General features: G+C 40.1%; 1 protein-coding gene across 2 annotated transcripts in view; it reads right to left on the minus strand.

Moving 5' to 3' along the window:
- Window positions 1-1,000: 1,000 nt before the first annotated feature.
- LOC124716664 (protein yippee-like 5) overlaps window positions 1,001-22,418 on the minus strand; it is a 29,277-nt gene continuing 7,859 nt past the window's right edge. For both annotated transcript variants that reach the window (XM_047243202.1, XM_047243203.1), the window contains one exon: window positions 1,001-1,686. In XM_047243202.1, coding sequence (XP_047099158.1) covers window positions 1,488-1,686 — 199 coding nt within the window. In that variant the 3' untranslated portion in view covers window positions 1,001-1,487. The remainder of the gene's footprint in view (window positions 1,687-22,418) is intronic.

The following is a 22,418-nucleotide window of genomic DNA, read 5'->3' on the forward strand; positions in this document are numbered from 1 at the left end:
CCCTTTCACTAAAATGAGGAACAAATTTCTTTCAACTCAATCATTCCGAAAAAACAATGTATGTCAAGATTTTTCAGGATGTTCAGTGAACATAGATTATCCTTTAACCAACCCATTTTAACTGAAATAACTATGTTATCAGACATTATGATGATGGCAAAACAAGTACAAGCAGGTGGAAATAAAAAAATGTAATTGCGTGCCCAGTCATCTCATAAATACGGTTGATCAGTTCTGAGTCAAAAGAATTCAACTTTGTCAAGTACACAACCCAGGTAATAGAGAAGGTAAAAAAAGAAACAGAATGCAGAATATTGCACAGAAAAATGCAAAAAATCACTCTCACTGTGTGTGTAGACGTGCATGCGCGCATGGGTGGGTGGGCATGCACATGCACACTCTATTACATTTCTTATTAACAGCTAAATTTGCTATGGCCTAAACCCAAATAATTCCTTTACTTGTCAAACTGCATAATGTATTAGTGGCTGCATCATAGGCCAGTACCTTATTGCCATATCTGTTTGCTATTCCTTGAGTGTTCTTATGTGGTACGAAAAGGCAATTCACCGTGTAATTTTTTTGTGTTTTAGTAATTGCATATTGAACCTTAATTTGTTGACTGATAATTGGAGTAATTATTTCAACAAGAATGATCCAAAAGTGACTTTAAGTATGGACAGTTGGACATATTTAAAAAAATACATAAAGTAAAAAAGATGATCAATGAGACTTCAAGTGACAACAAATGCCACGAATACTTAATGGACGTAAACAACTTTTATGTTAAATTGTTGTGCATCAAAACAAATGCAAATTAAAAATATATTCTCTTTTTAAACTGCAATTTACACTTTAAACATTTTGAAAGGCATTTGAAAATACTAGAACAACTTGTGTTCCATCCAATTACCAATGCCTCTTAAAAATTAAACATTCATTTTATAACTTGTCCCAATGTCTGATATGTTTTGCACATCATTAGACTTCCTGGATAATTAGACTTCCTGGATGACTTCCTAAGCTCCTGCGATATCAGCAAAATTTCACACAACACAAATACTGGCATAGGCAAGTGAAACAGTAAACCATCAGCTGAGGCATAGAAATTTCTCTACACTCCTCTAACGACTTATTTCGTGCGTGAAGAATTTGGTGAAAGCTGTGTAGAGCTATTGTCTAATTTTAGTCACAGAGGCAAGTGACAATCCAAAATATTAAAAATGTTAAAAACATTTTTTTGGCACTACCTGTAAAGTGCTTCGTCAGCGTTAACAACGGGTAGCAGATCACAGAATTAGATTACACCAGTTTATTTGGAAGTTCAGTGCAGCCAATCATACATCTGGCAGAACATTTCTTCAATTTTGACATCTAATTACTGTGGTTAAGGATCTTTAATTTTTTGTGAACATAGCGGTCACTGTCCAATATTTCCTTTTTCCACCAGCTATGATGTCTTTTAGTGGTACGGTTCTCACAGCACATCAGTTGTCACCGACGTGCTCATCCATACCATCGCTCTCTGTTACAAGTGCACGCTCGAGAATGACGCGCCCCTCCTTGTAGCGCTGATTCTCCTCGGTGGCAAATTCGTACACCCAACCCAGCTTGGCATCACAATTCTTGCAGGACACATCGCGAACCATGTGTCTACCAGTCAGCATGACGCGGTCCTGCACCTCACTGTGCAGTCAGAAGACAACAGGCAATAAATGATCAGCACTTGCTCCACACACACAATTTCACGAGCATGCAAATGAAATATACAACAAACAGTCACTCATTTTATCATTTATTTACACAGCCACCACAATGGTGAGCACATAAGAAGGCGCAGTAGCAAGAGTTAGTGTGCCTTGTAATGCTCCAGCCGATAGTGTCATTCTGCTGTGTCTGCCTGTAGCATACATATCAGGGTGCATGTAGAATACAAAGTATCAATTTTCATGTTAGTTTAGATACAGTGAGGTTACTTAGCCACTTCAGTGTTCATTATCAGTGGCATAAAGCAAACACGACACTTATTACACTAAGAAGCAACAGCAATAGTTTCCTGACCATATAAATTCTAGGCTGACCATATTTCAGAGACAAAATACAGGGACACTCGTGTCTGTACTTTATACCTAACTTCATAACTTACGCTCAGCTCTCTTGTCAGTTATTGGGATATTTTGAAACTGACAGTAGGCCTGTAATGATGCAGCAACTTAAAAACTCATAATGAGAATGTTTCTTCATTTTGTGAATTGGGAAGAAAAATGTAAGTACATTACACATGAATAAAATTCTTTTTTAAAAAAGATTGATATGTACTTTTTCATTGTAATAGCCAGGATGTTTTTTCTACTATGTTTAGTCATTTACTAGGTATTTTGGTACAATCTGTTAATCCTAGAAACTATGTAATATTACTAATCAGTGATCAGACACAAATCATACATTTCAAACTAAAATTTAAGATTTCAGACTGTTATGGCAAGTGCGCATATGTGACAAACAATATTCAATAAGCACTGTTAACACACACTGCACCATTCACGTTATTGACAAAATTAACTTCCATATGACTGCAGTCCTGCTATAAATAGTTTCAGTTAACTGATGCTCCTTTATTCCTCCTTTAGTTTTGTTTTTGCTTGTCTCAGGGCCATAAAGTGGAAGGTCAGCAAGTTAGAGATGAGGGGTAGCTAATACCTGCTTTTCAACATCTCTCTTACTATTTCTGTAGCCATAAGACAAATTAAACCAAATGTGGGGAAAATATATATTTCTGTAACATTCTCCTTCTATGAAACTAGTTTTTCACAAATATTTAATGAAATGAAAAGTAGTATTGAGCACACTTTGTTTCCCACTTAAAAACTGGGACAAATATGTGTCCCGAATGATTTTCTCAGGATGCCAGGAGATGTACATGAAAAATAAGACTGTCCCAGCAAAAATAAAATTCTGCTAGGCAGAATCTAAAGCAGAAACAGTGGCCAGGTGTAGCACTCACCCCTGCATTCCCAATTACCAGGGTAGGCAAGGGATGGAAAGTTAAATGTGGGACAGATTGTGAAATGTGGAATGGAAAGATGGAGTCCCAGGAGGAATGCTCAAATTCAAACAAAACACTTTGTATGTCCTATTCCAAATGGTTTCTGAGATAAGACACATTTAATGTACATTCTTGCTGGAACTGACGGCTTTACACGCAACTGGTCTGAATCATACTTAACAAACAGAAAACAAAAGGTTGTGCTAAATAACTCAAACAATGTTGAAAAGGTAGAAAATTTTAGTGACTAGAGAAGAATCACAAAGGGAGTCCCACAGGTTCCAATTTTGGGCCCATTCCTATTCCTATGACAGAAAGACATCCTGTTTAAAGTGGCTGAAAGCAACAAGACAGATGGGACTAGAATAAAATGTCAAAGAAGTCAGGTGGGTGAGACACACACGTGTGCCACTTGCCAAAAAACAAATTTACATTAAGTGTGTTCTATCTCACAAACCATTCAGAATACTGAATATACCTACATGAAGTTTTTTTGCATCAAAAAAGCATTCCTGTCATATCACCAAATGTCGACCACCTCCTGGGACACCCCATATACAAATAATGGCATACTACTGATGGCCACGTAACACGGTGTGAGAACAGTAGTCATAGAGAGACCCTAACTGACAAGGACTTGGGACAAGTGCCACGCCTTGTTCATGACAATCAGTTTTGAACACGGCAAGCATTGCAGCCACCAGTGATGTGGCCCACTGCAACTATTCTACGAACATAAACAGCAAGGGAACTGCACCCAATATAATTTCGACCGAAGTACCTAGGACATGGCCATATTGCAGCAGCCCATCTTGGGTGCACATCTTGGGTGCACATCTTCAGTGGGCAAAACAACACAGAATCTGGACAATAACCAATTTTAATGTGGTGCAACGAGTGGTGATTTTGCCCTTTTTCAAATGATGCAAGTTGTCAAGTAATAGTGATGGGACAAGAAACTGATCAAGTGATTTTTTGAATGAATATTTTTCGCTCACTCCCTGGGTTTGAGTGTGAGACAACCGAATATGGAAGTTTTCATTCAGTCTCTCTGTTTGAGTGATCATTAAGCCTTTTTTCATCTGGGGCAGATCGACCAACGTCCTTTCTAGCTGGATGTGTAGCACCATCACCGGCAACCTTTGACACCACACAGCCAGGGCTGCAGCAGGCATGAGAAGCTGCTGGCACAGTGCGGACCACCACCTCGTACTGGCTGTGCAGGACACGTGCTTAATCGAAGAGGATTACTTTGGCATACCCACTCAGGGGCAGGACTACCCTCTGGAGGTTTGCGCTTACCCCAGTAGTATACTAATTCTGAAAATGCTACATAACTGGGTTCACTTCACTCAGAAGAATTAACGAATAGATCAGTCAATTAAAATGGTCAAGAGTGTTTTCATATGACAGAAAAACTACAGACAGGTTTCATTTTAAAAGAACAAATGAATAATAATCCAAAACAATATGTAAACTACACATGACCAAGTCAACTGTTTTCATTCGCTTGTTCCCACCACCAGTCCGGTACACTGGCAGCCCATTTAGGTGATTAACCCACAGGGTATTGGGAGTGCAGCTCAGGTCAGAGGTAGTTCTGTGATGTTTTCAGGGTGTTTTTCTCACTGTGACTAAGCACTCTATTTCAGGTTACCATGAATGTAAACCAGGATGTTTACTTCAAAACTCTCAGTGACCAAGGCTCAACATTTCTTCTACCTCTTCAGCATGAGTATGCTGTGGACACCCATTTTCTGTAATGGCAACAGCTGCTTTCACACAGCTGCACGCACACATTCCCGGTTTGACGAACACTCAGGCTTGCTATCGTGGCTCGACTGGTCCACTAGTTCACTAAGATTTCAATTCGGATTATTAGGTGAAATGTAGCAGTTAGCTTCCATGCAATTTGGTTACTGGAGGCAGTGTGACATAGCATTAGTGTGATACTGATGGAGGAGAGGGTAACTAATGTTTGTGTCCAGTGACTTATGGTGAGACACACAACAATAACAATGCATTGCTCAACAACAAATAATTACATACTTAGTGCCCAGTTAGGACCCCCCCTCCCCCCCTCCTCTCTCTCTCTCTCTCTCTCTCTCTCTCTCTCTCTCTCTCCCCCCCCCCCCCCCCACACACACACACACACACACACACACACACACACACACACACACACACACACACAATTCTGAGAAACATTAAAAAGCCATGTTTCTGAATACATATTTTTACAACTTTTTTTCAACTGATTTCTTTATTTACACAAAAATTTTCTTTTTACTTTCTATTGTAGGAAAGACATTTTTGGCATCTTTATTCAAGAAATTGGACAGAAGCCTAGTCAACACTTTGTCAGATCTGTTTACTGCAGTGCATTTGTGCTCGGACTATGTTCTAAGATCCAACAACAGGAGGCCATCAGTGATATTGGATGGTAGTTCCGTGGATCACTTTTGCTACACTTCTGGAGTCGGGTGTAACTATGCTTTCTTCCAACCATTGGGCACAGTTTCTCATTGGAGGGATCTGTGGTGTATAGAGGTTAAAAGGCAGGTGTGTTCAGCTTCAAATTCTGTATAGAATCTGATAGAGATTCCATCACATCCTGAAGCCTTGTTTAATTTTAGTGATTGCCTCTATTTTTGTATGTCACTGATACTAATATCTACACCACTGAACATTGCAGTGGTATGACAATGTAACTGGGACCGTAAATCTGTACCTTCCTTGGTGAAGGAAGGTTTGAAAACAGTGTTCGGCATTCCTGCTTTTACTTTGGCTATCCTCATTTTTTTTTTTTTTTTTCCTGGATCATCTGTGACTACCAGAGCACTAACTTTGGAACCACTGACAGCCTTAAAATATGACCAGAGTTTCTTTCGGTTTTTACGAGAGATCTTGCTTTAAGATTTTGCTGCTGTTCTCATTAGAGGTACTGCCATTTTGAAAGGCAAAAGTCTTTCATTCAGCATTTCTACTTCTTCACATCCATAAAATATTGCAGCAAAGAAGATAAAAACCGAGAACATCTATAAGAGGGCAAAATTTGATGTGGAAACTGTTACACAGGAAGCTGCATGTAGTAGAAAGGAATGGAAGGAACATGTTCTGTGTATCCAAGATGGATTTTCACTCTGCACTGAAGTTTGCACCGGTACGAAACTTCCCGGCAGATTAAAACTGTGTGCCCGACTGGACTTTCACGAGCAAGTGCTCTACCAACTGAGCTGCTGCAGCATGACACACACCCTGTCCTCTCAGCTTTACTTCCGCCAGCACTCTTCATCTCCTGCCTTCCAAACTTCACAGAAATTCACTCTGGAAACAACTCGCAGACTGTGGCTCTGCAATATCCTTCCTTCCACAAGTGGTAGTCCTGCAAGTTTCACAGAACTTCTGTGAAGTCTGGAAGGTAGGAGAGAGGTACTGGTTGAAGTAAAGCTGTGAGGATGGGTCACGAGTTGTGCTTGGGTAGTTAAGTGGACAGTGCACTTGCTGGTGAAAGGGAAAGGTCCTCTGCATACATCGCAGATCGAGATCCGAAAGCAAGAGCTAAAGTGCACTTACGGTGACCACAGCTCTTCTGTTGTGTGCTGTTGTTGGTGTATTGTTATCATTAGTCATAATCAGTGGGTGACAGAATCTGGTAGCCAATGAGAATCTGCCAATTTTTAATTGCGACTGTCACATACCAGTATATTTGGTTGTTTTTTTCCGAAATTTCCGAGGTGGTGGTTAGAGTGGGATGGGACCTAATAGTTCAGCTTCATTTACAAAGCATAGGATATCATGAACGAGCAACTTGGTTGGCTACCACGTCCAACTCATAATTTGTCATGTTCATTTCCTGTCATTCATCACGTGAATGGTTACCGAAAACAGCTCGTAACAGAACAGTCCGAGAGACCAAGAGTGGGCATTTAGCCAAAGCAAGCCTTACATGATATGCCTTGAGGAAGAAGTGATTTTAATTCTTTTTAATCACAGACGAAAACTGAAAAATTGACTGAAGAGAATGAAACTCGACATTCCATTTGGGGTGAAGATCAGTGGGCCAACAGAAAACCACACAATTAAACCAGAACACTATTACCTTCTACACCTACATTCGCACTCTGGAAATCATTCTATGACATGTGGTGGAAAATTCTTCTGGTACCACTATCTGATACCCCCTTTCTTGTTCCATTTGCAAATGGTTCTGGAGAGAATGGCTGTCGGTAAACCTCCTTAGGAGCTCTAATTTGCCCGATTTTTTCCATTGTAGTCATTTTGCAAGACGTGTTGGAGGAACTAGTACGCTGCCCAGATATTCTGAGAACATACTTTCTCAGAATTGCAACAGTACATCTCCGTGAAGCACAGTGCCTCCTTTGTAACATCTGTTTGTCGACCATCTCTGCAATACTCTCGTGCTAACTAAATGATTCTGTGATGTAACACACAACTCTTTGTTCAATCTTCTCTCTCTCTTCTACTAACTGAGCTGATCAGCAACACTCAATAATCAGTTTAACAAGCATTTTGTAAGCCACTTCTTTCATGGATAAATTTCAATTAATTAAGATTCTCCCAATGAATGTCAGGTTGGAACCTGCTTTTTCATTAAAATTTATTTATGTTCAGTGACAGTCATCAGTCCCTGCACCAGTCTTCAATTCTCTGCCCTTCTGTTATAGCTCCCTCACCATATCAGTTGCACTATCTGTGAACAGCCTCATCAAACTTTTGATGTTATCTGTCAGATCATTAATATAAACTGTAAACCGTAATGCCTCTATCACTCCTGAAACTACTGTACATCGGTAGACTTTGTTCTGTTAAAAATGATGTGGCGAGTTTTATCGGTAAGAAATTCCCGACTCCAATCACAAATCTCATGCAATTCCTTGTAAGCTCGTAAAATGTTTACCAAGTGACAGTCCGGAACTTTATGAAATGCCTTCCTAAAATCAAGGAAAATTGTGTCAACCTGGGTGCAGAATGAGCTGAATTTTGCAAGTAATCTACTTCAAATCCATATGCATTTTTACACAGAAGAATATCATTCTCCAAAGAGATCTTCAGTCTGAAGACAGGTTTAATGCCGCACTCCATGCTGATCTATCCTGTGTGAGCTGCTTCCTGTCTGAGTAACTACTGCATCCTACATCTAGCTGAACCTTCTTACTGTATTCATGCTTAGGCCTTCCTCTACAACAATTCTTTCCATTACCAAAGTGATTATTCCTTGATGCCTCAGGATGTATCCTATCAACTGATTCCTTCTTTTAGTTAATCTGTGGCATAAATTTCCTTTTCCCCCAATTCTATTAAGTACCTCCTCAGTTATTTGATCCACTCAGCTAATCCTCAGCATTCTTCAACAGCTCCAAATTTCAAAAAGATGTATTCTTTTCTTGTCTGAAAAGCTTATCGTCCGTACAAGGCTACAGTCCAGAGAACTGACTTCTTAACACTTACATTATATTAGATGTCAAGAAATTTCTTTCTTTATGAAATGTTTTTCTTGCTATTGCTAGCCTGCATTTCACATCATCTCTACATCAGCCATATCAGTTGTTTTGCTTACCATACAGCAAAATTTGTCTACTACTGTTATACAACAAATTAGAAAGGAAATGCGAGAGTAAAATTTTCTAAGTTCAAACAGGTGGGGATAATCACGTGAAAGTATCAACAGCAGCCAGCTGGGAAGTGTAAATATTTTACGAGCACTATTCAGTCAGGAAGACAGCAACCTCAATACACCTTTGTGTGACTGCGAGGGAGCTCAGCACAGAATGGTTAGAAGAGAACAGACCAAACTGCTTTTGTTACTCTTGTAACATTATGTAAGAGACACTAAGCAAGACACAACTTTGCCTAGCAGGAGTTTGACTAAGCAATAAAGATACTGTAACAAATGTGTTAAGCAAACGTAGTGGAACTGAAGACTGCTGACAACTTGAGAATAGCAGAACCAATTCGGTCATTACGGATGATGTCGTAGAGCAGAGCCTCTCCTCGATGACACAAATACTCCGTCCCACTAGCCTAGAACATTCTATCAGTTGGATTGATGGCGTTCATGCCAGTCACACTCAATTCTGTGATTATGGTACGGTGACATCTCGTGTGTGAGATTGTTCTTGTGTTGATCTTACAACTGCTGCCTCACAAGAAGATCAGCGATCCGTATCCACAGATAATGAAAGCCAGCATCCAGTAATGAAGTCGACACAGCAGCCAGCACTGATGGGTAGTCTAGGGAACTACCAACAAGGCTCTGGGACATGGCAGAAGCTGCCCTGTACCTCAAGCATTGCACTAGTCTGACGACCTGCTGTACCAGCGGGACAGGTTCAGGATTCAGCACATCATCACGGTATCTGACACCGCAGTCTACCTGAGGGGACAACACTGGCAGTGATCTGGGAGGGATTGGTACTCCCCAAAAATGCCGTATGAATCAAACACACACATCACGGTCACCGCCCTCTCCAAGCAGGGCTACCAACACGGTGTGTTTACCTCACCAGCACTCGCGACTTCTGCTCCGAGCTGATGTGGCATCCTCAGCAGCTATGAGTCCACTGTTGGACTCAGTGGATTGCTCTTCAGATTTTGTTGACACTAACGGTCACAGAAGAAAAAGTAAAGACTTGTATTCTGAGTAATGAATGAAATAATCATAAATACTGTAGGAGATTCCAACCCAGTAGTGTTCAAACCCTACACTGCTTTCAGTAACTCATTTTTCAATCTAATTCCTTCAGCATTACCTAATTTATTTCATTTACACTGTGTCCCTTCCTTTACTTTGCTGATGTCGATCTTTTGGAATCTTTTCAAGGCACTACCCATATTGTTCAACTGCTCTTCTAAGTCCTTTGCCATCTCTGACAATCATGCCATCAGCAACCTTCAAATCTTTTATTTAAGATAAAACTGAATATTTCATATTAGTCGTCAGCTTTGATCAGTGACAAAGGAAATGTGCAACAAACAGTGTTAATGACATGCAACTATAATGGATATCAATGGTGATTTTTTTTTTTTTTTTTTTTTTTTTTAACAGGCTAAACTACAGATCAGCCTGTCACCACAACCAGATCTTCTTAGTTTTACATTCACTGTCTTTGTCAACTCACAATCATGTTGTCACCTTCCAAATTAACTTAGACCTCAGGTTAAGCTACAGATCAATCTGTCACCACAGACATGTTGTGCTTTCACATTTGGTGGGGTCATCAATTAACAACAAAACTGTTAATATATGCACCAATATGTATTGTTACAGGATTCATTAACATCATGTCACAGGTCAAAGCTGACAATTCATATCAAATATTACTCCTGACCCTTTATTTCTTCTCCCTGAACTTTAATTTCATTCCAAATTTGCCCTTGGTTTTCTTTACTTTGTGCTCAATGTACAAACTGTCTAATGTCGGGGATAGGATGCAACCCTTTCTCACTCACTTCCCAAATACAGATTCCCTTTCATGTTCTCCGACTCTAACTACAATTGCCACTATAGAGTTGTTTCTGCACTAGTTCCAAATAACCTTTCACTCCCTGTGTTTTGTTCCTACCAACAGCAAATTTCAAAGAGTGTAATCCAGTCAACACTGTCAAAAGCTTTGTTTAAATCTACAAATGCAATAAATGTGGGTTTACCTTTCTTCCACCCATATTCTATGATGCAACACAGGGCCAGCATTAGCTTCTGTGTTCGTACAATTCTCCAGAAACCTAACAGGTACTCCCCAGAGTTGGCTTCTACAAGTTTTGGCATTATTCTGTAAATATTTCTTGGCCATACGTTCCATCCATGTTTTATTAAACTAATGAATTAGTAGTATTCACATTTGTCAGCAGCTGCCTTCTTTGGAATTGCAGTTATTACATTCTTCTCAAAGTTTGAGGGTATTTCCCCTGTCCCTCAATAATTTTGAAGGAATGTCATCTACTCCAGTGGTCTTGTTTCTAGCCAGATCTTTCAAGCTCTGTCAACTTCTCTTGCAGTAACATAACTTCCATCTCACCTTCACCTACTTGCTCTTCTCTTTATATAATGTTGTCCTCTATTCAGGCCCTCTATTCATCCCTTCCACCTTTCAGCTCTCCCTTCTTTGCTTAGTACTCACTTGCCAGCTCAGCTTTTAATGTTCATGCAGCTGCTTCTTTTCTCTCAAAAGGTGTGTCTAATTATCCTGTAATAGCATTTACCTTTCCCCTAGTCATATAAGTTTCTACACTCGTAGATTTGTCCTCTAGCCCTTCCTGCTTAGCCTTTTTGCATTTTCTGTCAATCTTACTTTTCAGACATCTGCATTCCTTTTTTCCCCCCCGCTTCATTTGAAGCATTCTTATGTGTTATTCTTTTATCAATTACATTCATTGTCTCCTGTGTTATCAAGTATTGCAACTAATCATTGTCTTTTTACCTATGTGAACCTCAGTTGTTTTCACTATTTCATTTCTCAAAGCTACAACATTTGTCTTCTGGCACATTCCATTCTCTGCTTCACTGCAACACTGCCTATTGCGCCCTCAGATATTCTCAACGACATCTTGTTTTTTCAGTTTATATAGGTCCCATATTCTTAATTTCCTACCATTCTGCAATTAACTGAATTTTAATCTCCAGTTCGTAACCAATAAATTATAGTCTGAGTCCATATCTGCTTCTGGCAGTGTCTTGCATTTTAAAATCTGGTTTCAAAATACCTCTCTTAAATTGAAACCTTCCTGTGTCCCACATCTTTTCCAAGTAATACAATCCTCTTTCATGATTCTTAAAGCACTAGCGATGATCAAATTATGCTCTGTACAGAATTCTACAAAATGACTTCCTCTTTCATTTCTTTCCCCAACTCTTTTTCCTTCTTCTCTTTTTCCTACTATCGAATTCTAGTCACCCATCACAATTAAATTTTGATCACCCTTAACTATCCAAATAATTTACTTTACATCTTCATAAATTCATCCAATCTTTTTTTTCAACTGGCACATAAACTTATACAATGGTTATTCAAAAGATTTTGGACTTACATTTATAAAATCAATCTCCGTTGAGGTTGTTGGGTTGTTTGTGGGAAGAGACCAAACAGCGAGGTCATCGGTCTCATCAGATTAGGGAAGGATGGGGAAGGAAGTCGGCCGTGCCCTTTCAAAGGAACCATCCCGGCATTTGCCTGGAGCGATTTAGGGAAATCACGGAAAACCTAAATCAGGATGGCCGGACGCGGGATTGAACCGTCGTCCTCCCGAAAATCTCCGTTGAAATACAATTGTTTGACACTAGTTACCCACAAAGTAGTCCCCTTCAGCTTGCACACAACTCCCCCAACACTGTTGGCACTGCAGGAAGCATCTCTGGAAAGCCTCTTTTGGTATGTTGTGCAGCTGCTCCATTGAGTTCTGCATAATGTCTTCCATGTTCTGAAATTGGGTCCCTTTCAGAGTCCTTTGCAGTTTAAGGAAAAGCTAGAAGTCACTCATGCTAGGTCAGGTGGACAGGAAGGTTGACAAACCACACCCGTTTTGTCTTTGGCCAAAAAACTCTGAATTAATTATGAACGAAGAATGGGTGCATTATCATGGTGAAGGTGCTAACTGCCCAGTGCCCAAAAGTCCGGCCATGTACGTGTCACTGCATCAAGAAGACAACGCAGAACCTCTTGGTAGATAGTATTCCTTATTGACATTAGTACCTTCTGGGGTGTACTCACAATGGACCATGCTATTGGAGGCAGTCAGCATGAAACTGCCTTACTTTTTTATATTTCAGGAATGATTGATACTTTCATTGTGATGACAGGAACTTTGTTCCTGGGTCATACCCATAAACCCAGGACTTATCACCAGTTATCACTGCATTAAGAAAGTTGAAATTATTGTTCACACTATCCAGCATGTTCTGTGCCTTCTCCAAACAAAGTTGCTTCTGCTCAATTATTAGCAATTTTGGGACAAATATTTTCTGAGATTCTCCTGCCATCTGAATGTTCTGTTGAAATGGAATGAATGGATCCTAAATTAATTTTAGCCTCATCTACAAATTCTCCAATTGTCATTTGTCTATCCTGCATAACAAGGGTGCTTACATGATCAATAACAACCTCATTTGAAGATGTTGAGCACCTATCTAAACATACTTCACTCTTTACCGATGAGCAGCCATCTTTGAAGCGGTTTTACTGCTCCTTTATCTGGGTAGTACCCATTGCTTTGTCCCCAAACACTTGTTGAATCGTGCGGATTGTTTGAATTTGAGAATCACCAACCTTATAACAAAATTTGATGCAATACGGTTGTTCCACTTCTCTGTCATTTTGACAACAACACAAAATCTGACAACTACAAATTACTTGTGGTCACCTATAAATGACTAGCCAGTGACTGGTTGTTCTGCAATCAGGCATGCACACTACAATGCCTATAAACATAGTCTGCACATGTGCTTCAATACCATTGTTGGTTTCACCAATAAAAAATAAGGTTAGATACTTTTTTAACAGACCTCATACTACAGTGGTGAATGTTAGCTTCATGCTTGTCTTGCCTACAATAATGTATTCACTATGCTCTTCACAGTATTTTATTCACATTCTTAATTTCTTACTCATTATTATGGCTACTTCTGCATCTACATCTACCTCTATAATTTGCAGACTACCCACGTGGGATGCACGGCAGATGGTACATCCCATACATACAAGTTATTGGGTTTTCCTCCTATGCCATTTACATATGAAATGTTGCAAGAATGATCGTTTGAATGCCTCTGTGCATGCAGTAATTATTGTATTATTCTCACAATCCCTATTCTCACAATCCCTATTCTCACAATCCCTATTCTCACAATCCCTATGTGAGCAATTTGTAGGGGATTGTAGTATATTCCTTGAGTCACCATTTAAAGCCAGTTCTGGAAACTTTTTTGGGACAGTTTAAGTCTATCTTCAAGAGTCTTCCAGTTCAGTTTCTTCAATATCTCTCTGCACTCTCCCATGGATTAAACAAACCTGTGACCATTTGTGCTGCCATTCTGTGTATACATTCAATATCCCCTATTAGTCCTATTTGGTACAGATCGCACACACTTGAGCAATATTATAGAACTGGTTGCATGAGTGATTTGTAAGCAAATTCCTTTGTAGACTGATTGCACTTTCCTAATAAACCAAATTCTATCATGTGCTTTACCCACAACTGAGCCTATCTGATCATACCATTTCATATCCCTAGAAAGTGTTACATCCAAGTATTTACATGAGTTGGCCATTCCAGCAGTGACTCATTGACATGATGTTTTTTCATTTTGTAAGTGAACACTTTTACATTTCTGAACTTGCAAAGCAAGTTGCCAATCTTTGCACCCATTTTGAAATCTTATCAAGGTCTGACTGAATATTTATGCAGTTTCTTTCAGATAGTACTTCATTGTAGACAACTGCGTCATCTGTAAAAAGTCTGAAGTTACTGTTAACACTGTCCGTAAGGTCATTAATGTAAAACATGAACAGAAATATGATCATACATTTAACAGTATGTGTAGACGTGGTACCAAGACAAACGCTTTTCGGAAATCAAGAAAAACTGCATCTATGTAACTGCCCTGATACAAAGCTTTCAGTATGTCATGTGAGAAAAGTGCAAGTTTGGTTTCATACGATCGATGTTTTCACAGTCTGTGCTGGTTGGCCGTGGAGGTCATTCTGTTTGAGATATCTTATTATGTTTGAGTTGAAAATACACTATAAGATTCTACAACAAATTGATGTCAAGGATATTGGACACTAATTTTGTGGATCACTTCTACAACCTTTCTTGTAGACAGATGTGACCTGTCCTTTTTTCTAAGAACTGGACACGATTTTTTGTTCAAGGGATCTATGATACATTATAGTTAGAAGAGAGGCTAACTCAGCTACAAACTCAGTATAGAATCTGACAGGGACTCCATTAGGCCCTTAAGCTTTATTCGATTTCAAAAATTTGAACTGTGCTGACTAAAATTTTCTAATTGACCTATCCAATTATGGAATCTAACATTTCACATGCCACCCCATAGAATGACAGTTTTGTTTTTCCTGATGATGACATCCTACTGAGAAGTCTTTGTTCGGGGATGCAAATGGGAGACAATGAGGTGTGCTGAAAAGTACGTAAGAATTTTATATTCTATCCTCAATATCAGTTGAGAGATTACATGTCACCTACATACTTGATCAACTTACCTGTTTCACTGATGTTAAGTTGCAACCTCTGCCACAAGAGGACTCTGAGCTGTAGCGTATAAAGTATCAGTGTATAATGTAACTAAGTTGGTGCATGAGAAACAGCATGTTGTAATCGAGTTTCTAACCACAGGTAACTTTATCCACACATGGGATTATCCTGTCCTTCTGCACGACAATTCCAGACCACACGAGCATTGTAACATCTGAAACAATCTGACTCCTCAAGTTTACAATACAGCCCTGACTTGGCCCCGTCCCATTTTCATCTGTTTCCAAAACTTAAAGAACACCTTTGAGGACTTCACTTTGGTAGTGGTCAAGTTGTGCAAGCAGAGGTGAGGTTGTGGCTCCATCAACAAAGTCAAACATTCTACTGTGTCGGTGTCAAAAAAAGTCTCATCGGGGAAAAATGTCTTCATTGACAGGATGACTATGTTGAGAAATAAAAATGTAGACATGAAGAATAAAGATGTAGAAAGCTAATGAAGTTTGTATTATAAGGGACAATCAAAACATTTCCATTTAATGGCTGTAGTGTCCAGAACCAGTATGCCAATCAGACAAAATCACCATGAGCACTGAGGCTGTCAACCCACCAACACACCAGATCAAAGATACCTATTTGGTAAAAGAATGTGTCCTGCTGTGTGAAGAAGTCCGTAACTGCTTGCTGTACATCCTCGTCCGACAGGGATTGTTGACTCTTCACGGCCTTTTTTAAGAGACCAAAGGCACGATTATCACATAGGAAGAGATCTATATCAGGGCTTCCCAATGTGTGGTCCACAAACCCCTTAGGGGTCCGCCGGCTCTTTCTAGGGGGTCCGTGGCCACCCTTCACCAAATCGTGTAAAGTAATGAGTAAAATTATTGAATAAAAATGTGAAAATCAAATTCATCACCTTTTTCTTTCATGTGAAAAAATGTGTACTTTTACTTCAGGTTGTATTCCCAAGCAGCTTTTGTGGTTCCTAAGTGAGAATGCATACACAGTTTAGTGCCAGAGAATGCTGCTTCTCTGATCAACTGTTTCGCAACAATACGGGGGTCGTTTGTGCACTGGCTCACGGCGGTAGATGCGCTGAAACCTTTTATGCATGCGTGGAGCGAGCTCTGTCAACCAATCACAGCACTTGCTGGCACGTATGTGGCCCCAGGCATCATTAAATGTTAAACTTGCTTTATCAGTGCACTACCTATTTCATAAGTCGATTTTTGACCTTCAAGTTGTTTTCATTCAGCTCTAAACCAAAGACTATTGATACTTTGAGGGGTGGGGGAGGTCATTGGGAACAGACTAGGGGTCCGCCATGGATCTGACTGAAGAAGGAGTCCACCAGCTGAAAAGGTTGGGAAGCCCTGATCTAGACTATATGGCAGGTGCTTGAGTGTCTCTCATTCAGTTGGCTTAACTTCTGCAATACATTTGTGATGTTGTTGTTGCTGTGGTCTTCAGTCCTGAGACTGGTTTGATGCAGCTCTCCATGCTACTCTATCCTGTGCAAGCTTTTTCATCTCCCAGTGCCTACTGCAACCTACATCCTTCTGAATCTGCTTAGTGTATTCATCTCTTGGTCTCCCTCTACGATTTTTACCCTCCACGCTGCCCTCCAATACTAAATTGGTGATCCCTTGATGCCTCAGAACATGTCCTACCAACCGATCCCTTCTTCTGGTCAAGTTGTGCCACAAACTTCTCTTCTCCCCAATCCTATTCAATACTTCCCCATTAGTTATGTGATCTACCCATCTAATCTTCAGCATTCTTCTGTAGCACCACGTTTCGAAAGCTTCTATTCTCTTCTTGTCCAAACTATTTATCGTCCATGTTTCACTTCCATACATGGCTACACTCCATACGAATACTTTCAGAAATGACTTCGTGACACTTAAATCAATACTGGATGTTAACAAATTTCTCTTCTTCAGAAACGCTTTCCTTGCCATTGCCAGTCTACATTTTATATCCTCTCTAATTCGACCATCATCAGTTATTTTGCTCCCCAAATAGCAAAACTCCTTTACTACTTTAAGTGCCTCATTTCCTAACCTAATTCCCTCAGCATCACCCGACTAAATTAGACTACATTCCATTATCCTTGTTTTGCTTTTGTTGATGTTCATCTTATATCCTCCTTTCAAGACACTGTCCATTCCATTCAACTGCTCTTCCAAGTCCTTTGCTGTCTCTGACAGAATTACAATGTCATCGGCGAACCTCAAAGTTTTTATTTCTTCTCCATGAATTTTAATACCTACTCCGAATTTTTCTTTTGTTTCCTTTACTGCTTGCTCAATATACAGATTGAACAACATCGGGGAGAGGCTACAACCCTGTCTTACTCCCTTCCCAACCACTGCTTCCCTTTCATGTCCCTCGACTCTTATAACTGCCATCTGGTTTCTGTACAAATTGTACATAGCCTTTTGCTCCCTGTATTTTACCCCTGCCACCTTTAGAATTTGAAAGAGAGTATTCCAGTCAACATTGTCAAAAGCTTTCTCTAAGTCTACAAATGCTAGAAACGTAGGTTTGCCTTTCCTTAATCTTTCGTCTAAGATAAGTCGTAAGGTCAGTATTGCCTCACGTGTTCCAGTGTTTCTACGGAATCCAAACTGATCTTCCCCAAGGTTGGCTCCTACTAGTTTTTCCATTCGTCTGTAAAGAATTCGTGTTAGTATTTTGCAGCTGTGACTTATTAAGCTGATAGTTCGGTAATTTTCACATCTGTCAACACCTGCTTTCTTTGGGATTGGAATTATTATATTCTTCTTGAAGTCTGAGGGTATTTCGCCTGTTTCATACATCTTGCTCACCAGATGGTAGAGTTTTGTCAGGACTGGCTCTCCCACGGCCGTCAGTAGTTCCAATGGAATATTGTCTACTCCGGGGGCCTTGTTTCGACTCAGGTCTTTCAGTGCTCTGTCAACCTCTTCACGCAGTATCATATCTCCCATTTCATCTTCATCTACATCCTCTTCCATTTCCATAATATTGTCCTCAAGTACATCGCCCTTGTATAGACCCTCTATATACTCCTTCCACCTTTCTGCTTTCCCTTCTTTGCTTAGAACTGGGTTTCCATCTGAGCTCTTGATATTCATACAAGTCGTTCTCTTATCTCCAAAGGTCTCTTTAATTTTCCTGTAGGCGGTATCTATCTTACCCCTAGTGAGATAGGCCTCTACATCCTTACATTTGTCCTCTAGCCATCCCTGCTTAGCCATTTTGCACTTCCTGTCGATCTCATTTTTGAGACGTTTGTATTCCTTTTTGCCTGTTTCACTTACTGCATTTTTATATTTTCTCCTTTCATCAATTAAATTCAATATTTCTTCTGTTACCCAAGGATTTCTACTAGCCCTCGTCTTTTTACCTACTTGATCCTCTGCTGCCTTCACTACTTCATCCCTCAAAGCTACCCATTCTTCTTCTACTGTATTTATTTCCCCCATTCCTGTCAATTGCTCCCTTATGCCCTCCCTGAATCTCTGTACAACCTCTGGTTCTTTTAGTTTATCCAGGTCCCATCTCCTTAAATTCCCACCTTTTTGCAGTTTCTTCAGTTTTAATCTACAGGTCATAACCAATAGATTGTGGTCAGAGTCCACATCTGCCCCTGGAAATGTCTTACAATTTAAAACCTGGTTCCTAAATCTCTGTCTTACCATTATATAATCTATCTGATACCTTTTAGTATCTCCAGGGTTCTTCCATGTATACAACCTTCTTTCATGATTCTTAAACCAAGTGTTAGTTATGATTATGTTGTGCTCTGTGCAAAATTCGACCAGGCGGCTTCCTCTTTCATTTCTGTCCCCCAATCCATATTCACCTACTATGTTTCCTTCTCTCCCTTTTCCTACACTCGAATTCCAGTCACCCATGACTATTAAATTTTCGTCTCCCTTCACAATCTGAATAATTTCTTTTATTTCATCATACATTTCTTCAATTTCTTCATCATCTGCAGAGCTAGTTGGCATATAAACTTGTACTACTGTAGTAGGCGTGGGCTTCGTATCTATCTTGGCCACAATAATGTGTTCACTATGCCGTTTGTAGTAGCTTACCCGCATTCCTATTTTCCTATTCATTATTAAACCTACTCCTGCATTACCCCTATTTGATTTTGTGTTTATAACCCTGTAGTCACCTGACCAGAAGTCTTGTTCCTCCTGCCACCAAACTTCACTAATTCCCACTATATCTAACTTCAACCTATCCATTTTCCTTTTTAAATTTTCTAACCTACCTGCCCGATTAAGGGATCTGACATTCCACGCTCCGATCCGTAGAACGCCAGTTTTCTTTCTCCTGATAACGACATCCTCTTGAGTAGTCCCCACCCGGAGATCCGAATGGGGGACTATTTTACCTCCGGAATATTTTACCCAAGACATTTGTGATATGGGACCAGTAATCAAATAACAGAGTGAACATAACCTCTCCAGCAAATGGCGCACTCCAGAAATTCTTTGGATGAGGGGACAATGGATGACATCTCTGCACTGTCAATGCTTTTGACTCCGGTTCCCAGCGCTGGCACCAGCTTTCATCGCCTGCAACAGTGTGCTCAAGGACACCACTGCACAATGATGGTTTTCGACAGACATACTGCCCCATATACTTTCCCCATTCTCTGATGGATGTCTACCTGTGACTGTCCTTTAGCAATCACGAGAAAAACAACAGCATACAGGTCCTGTTTGGATGTATTTGGTAATAACATAGCCATAGTTCACATTTCTGCATTTACCGCACGCAAATTGGAAACACGCGAATGTCACGCTAATCAGTTTTCTACATGTCAGTGCCCATATATCCGCATCAGTGTCGTGCTGCATTGCATATATGCTGCTGTTATGCCCTCAAATGCATACCTTTTGATCGCCCCTTATGTTTACTGAGCTTTGAGAGTTTTCACATAAAAAATCTGGGGGCACCATTTCTCAGCATGCCCTTGTATTTTACCTCCAGAATATTTTAACCAAGAGGATGCTATTATCATTTAGCTATACAGTAAAGCTGCATGACTTCAGAACAAAGTAACAGCTGTACTTTCCTCTTGCCTTCAGCCATTCACAGTACCAACACAGCAAGGCCATTTTGCCCGAGATGTTACAAGGCGAGATCAGTTCATCATCTAGACTGTTGCCCCTGCAATAACTGAAAAGGCTGCTGCCCCTCTTCAAGAAACCCATGTTTGTCTGGACTCTCCACAGATACCCTTCCATTGTGATTGCACCTTCCATACACTTTCTGTACCATTGAAGCATGCATGCCACCCCATCTCAACAAGGTGCGTGGGCGTCCCTCTGTATAGTCTGATTTAATCTGACTACATTCCATAAGCCATATTTTATTTACAGTCACCTTATAATGTCTTTTCAAGACATTATCCATTTCATTTAGCTGCTCTTGAAAGACCTTCATTGTCACTAAAAGAATTACAATGTCAGCAAACGTTGAAGTTTTAATGTCTTCTCCCTAAACTTTAATTTGCTTTCTCAATTTCTCCTTGGTTTTCTTCACTGCTTGCTCAATGTACAGACTGAATAACATCAGAGATAGACTACAACCCCATCCCACTACCTTCTCAACCACTGCTTCCCTTTCATGCCCCACAACTCTTGTAACTGCAGTCTGATTTCAGTATAAGTTGCAAATGACATTTTGGTCCCCGTATTTTACTCCTACTGCCTCCGCTATTTCAAAGTTTGGTTCAGATGGTCAAAATCTTTCTCTCAAACTACAACTGATAAAAATTCTTGTCTTAAGTTAAATTTCTAAGGTAAGTAATAGATTCAGTATTGCCTCACAAATTGCTACATTTCTTCGTAACCATAACTGGTCTTTCCCATTCTTGGCTTCTACTAATTCCATTACTCTCCACATAACTCGTGTCAGTATTTTGCAACCATGACTTGTTAAACTGATAGTCTCGTAATACTAACACCTGTCAGCACCAGCTTTTTTTGGAATTGGAACAATTTTTTTTTTTTTCTTTTTGAAGTTTGAGGGTATTTCGCCTGCCTCACATATCTTGCACACCAGATGGAAGACTTTTGTCATGACTGACTCTCCAAAGGCTTTAGCAGGTATGGCAGAATGTCATCTACTCCAGGGGCCTTGTTTCGACATAGATCTTTCATCTTTCAGTGCCCTGTCTAACTCTTCTCGCAGGATCGTATGTCCCACCTCATCTTTATCCATTTGCTTTTCCCTCCCACAATACTGTCTTCTAGTTTTCACAAGTGAATTACTTGCAACTGAGTATTCAGTTACTTGAGAATGGGTACACAGCCAAAATGTCACAGAATATGAAATAAAAATGAAATGGAGATGCGTAATAGCTGATGCAGAGCACTTATTTCTTTGAAATAGTTTCACATAGACATAGAAAATTTAAATGGGGAACTGAAGTTTTATAGTTCCCGATATCTCACAGCTGACAATACTACAAGGGCTGGAACTTTAATAGCAGCAACTATTTATTTACAACTTATACAATATAGATGTATTTTGAAGCAGTCACCAGCACTTAATATAATCAACTGCTAATGATGTGCTAGTTGTATTGATAGTCTGAGTGGAGTGGGCTACTGCCAGACAGATCTCTGTAACAGTTCTGAAACAAATGCCATGAAGTGCTTCCTTCAATTTGGGAATCAAGTTGAAGTCACAAGGGGTTAAGCCTGCAGAATGGGTGGGTGGTACAGCACATCCCAGCCCCATCGATCAAACAAATCTGTCACAACTTGCACTGCATAGGACCAGGCACTGTTCTGCAAAATGACAGGTGGGTCCTGCAGAAAGTGTCATTGCTTCTTTCTCTAAGCTGTTCAGTTTTGGGACACAGCCCGTGATCACCTGAGACAGAAACAGCGACACTTTCTGCAGGATCTGCCCGTCATTTTACAGACAATGGTCGATCGCTTGTGGCTCGAGTTGCGACTGATCTGTTCAATTGATAGGACTGGGGCGTGCTGTATGACCAATCACACTCCCCAAACATAAGCCCTTTGGACTTCGACTTGATTTTTAATATGAAGGAAGCACTTCACAGCATTCATTACAGAACAGTTACATAGATCTGTCAGCTGATAGACCACTCTAGTTCAAATAT

The sequence above is a fragment of the Schistocerca piceifrons genome, chromosome 9 (assembly GCF_021461385.2).
Source record: "Schistocerca piceifrons isolate TAMUIC-IGC-003096 chromosome 9, iqSchPice1.1, whole genome shotgun sequence".
Taxonomy (NCBI): Eukaryota; Metazoa; Arthropoda; class Insecta; order Orthoptera; family Acrididae; genus Schistocerca; species Schistocerca piceifrons.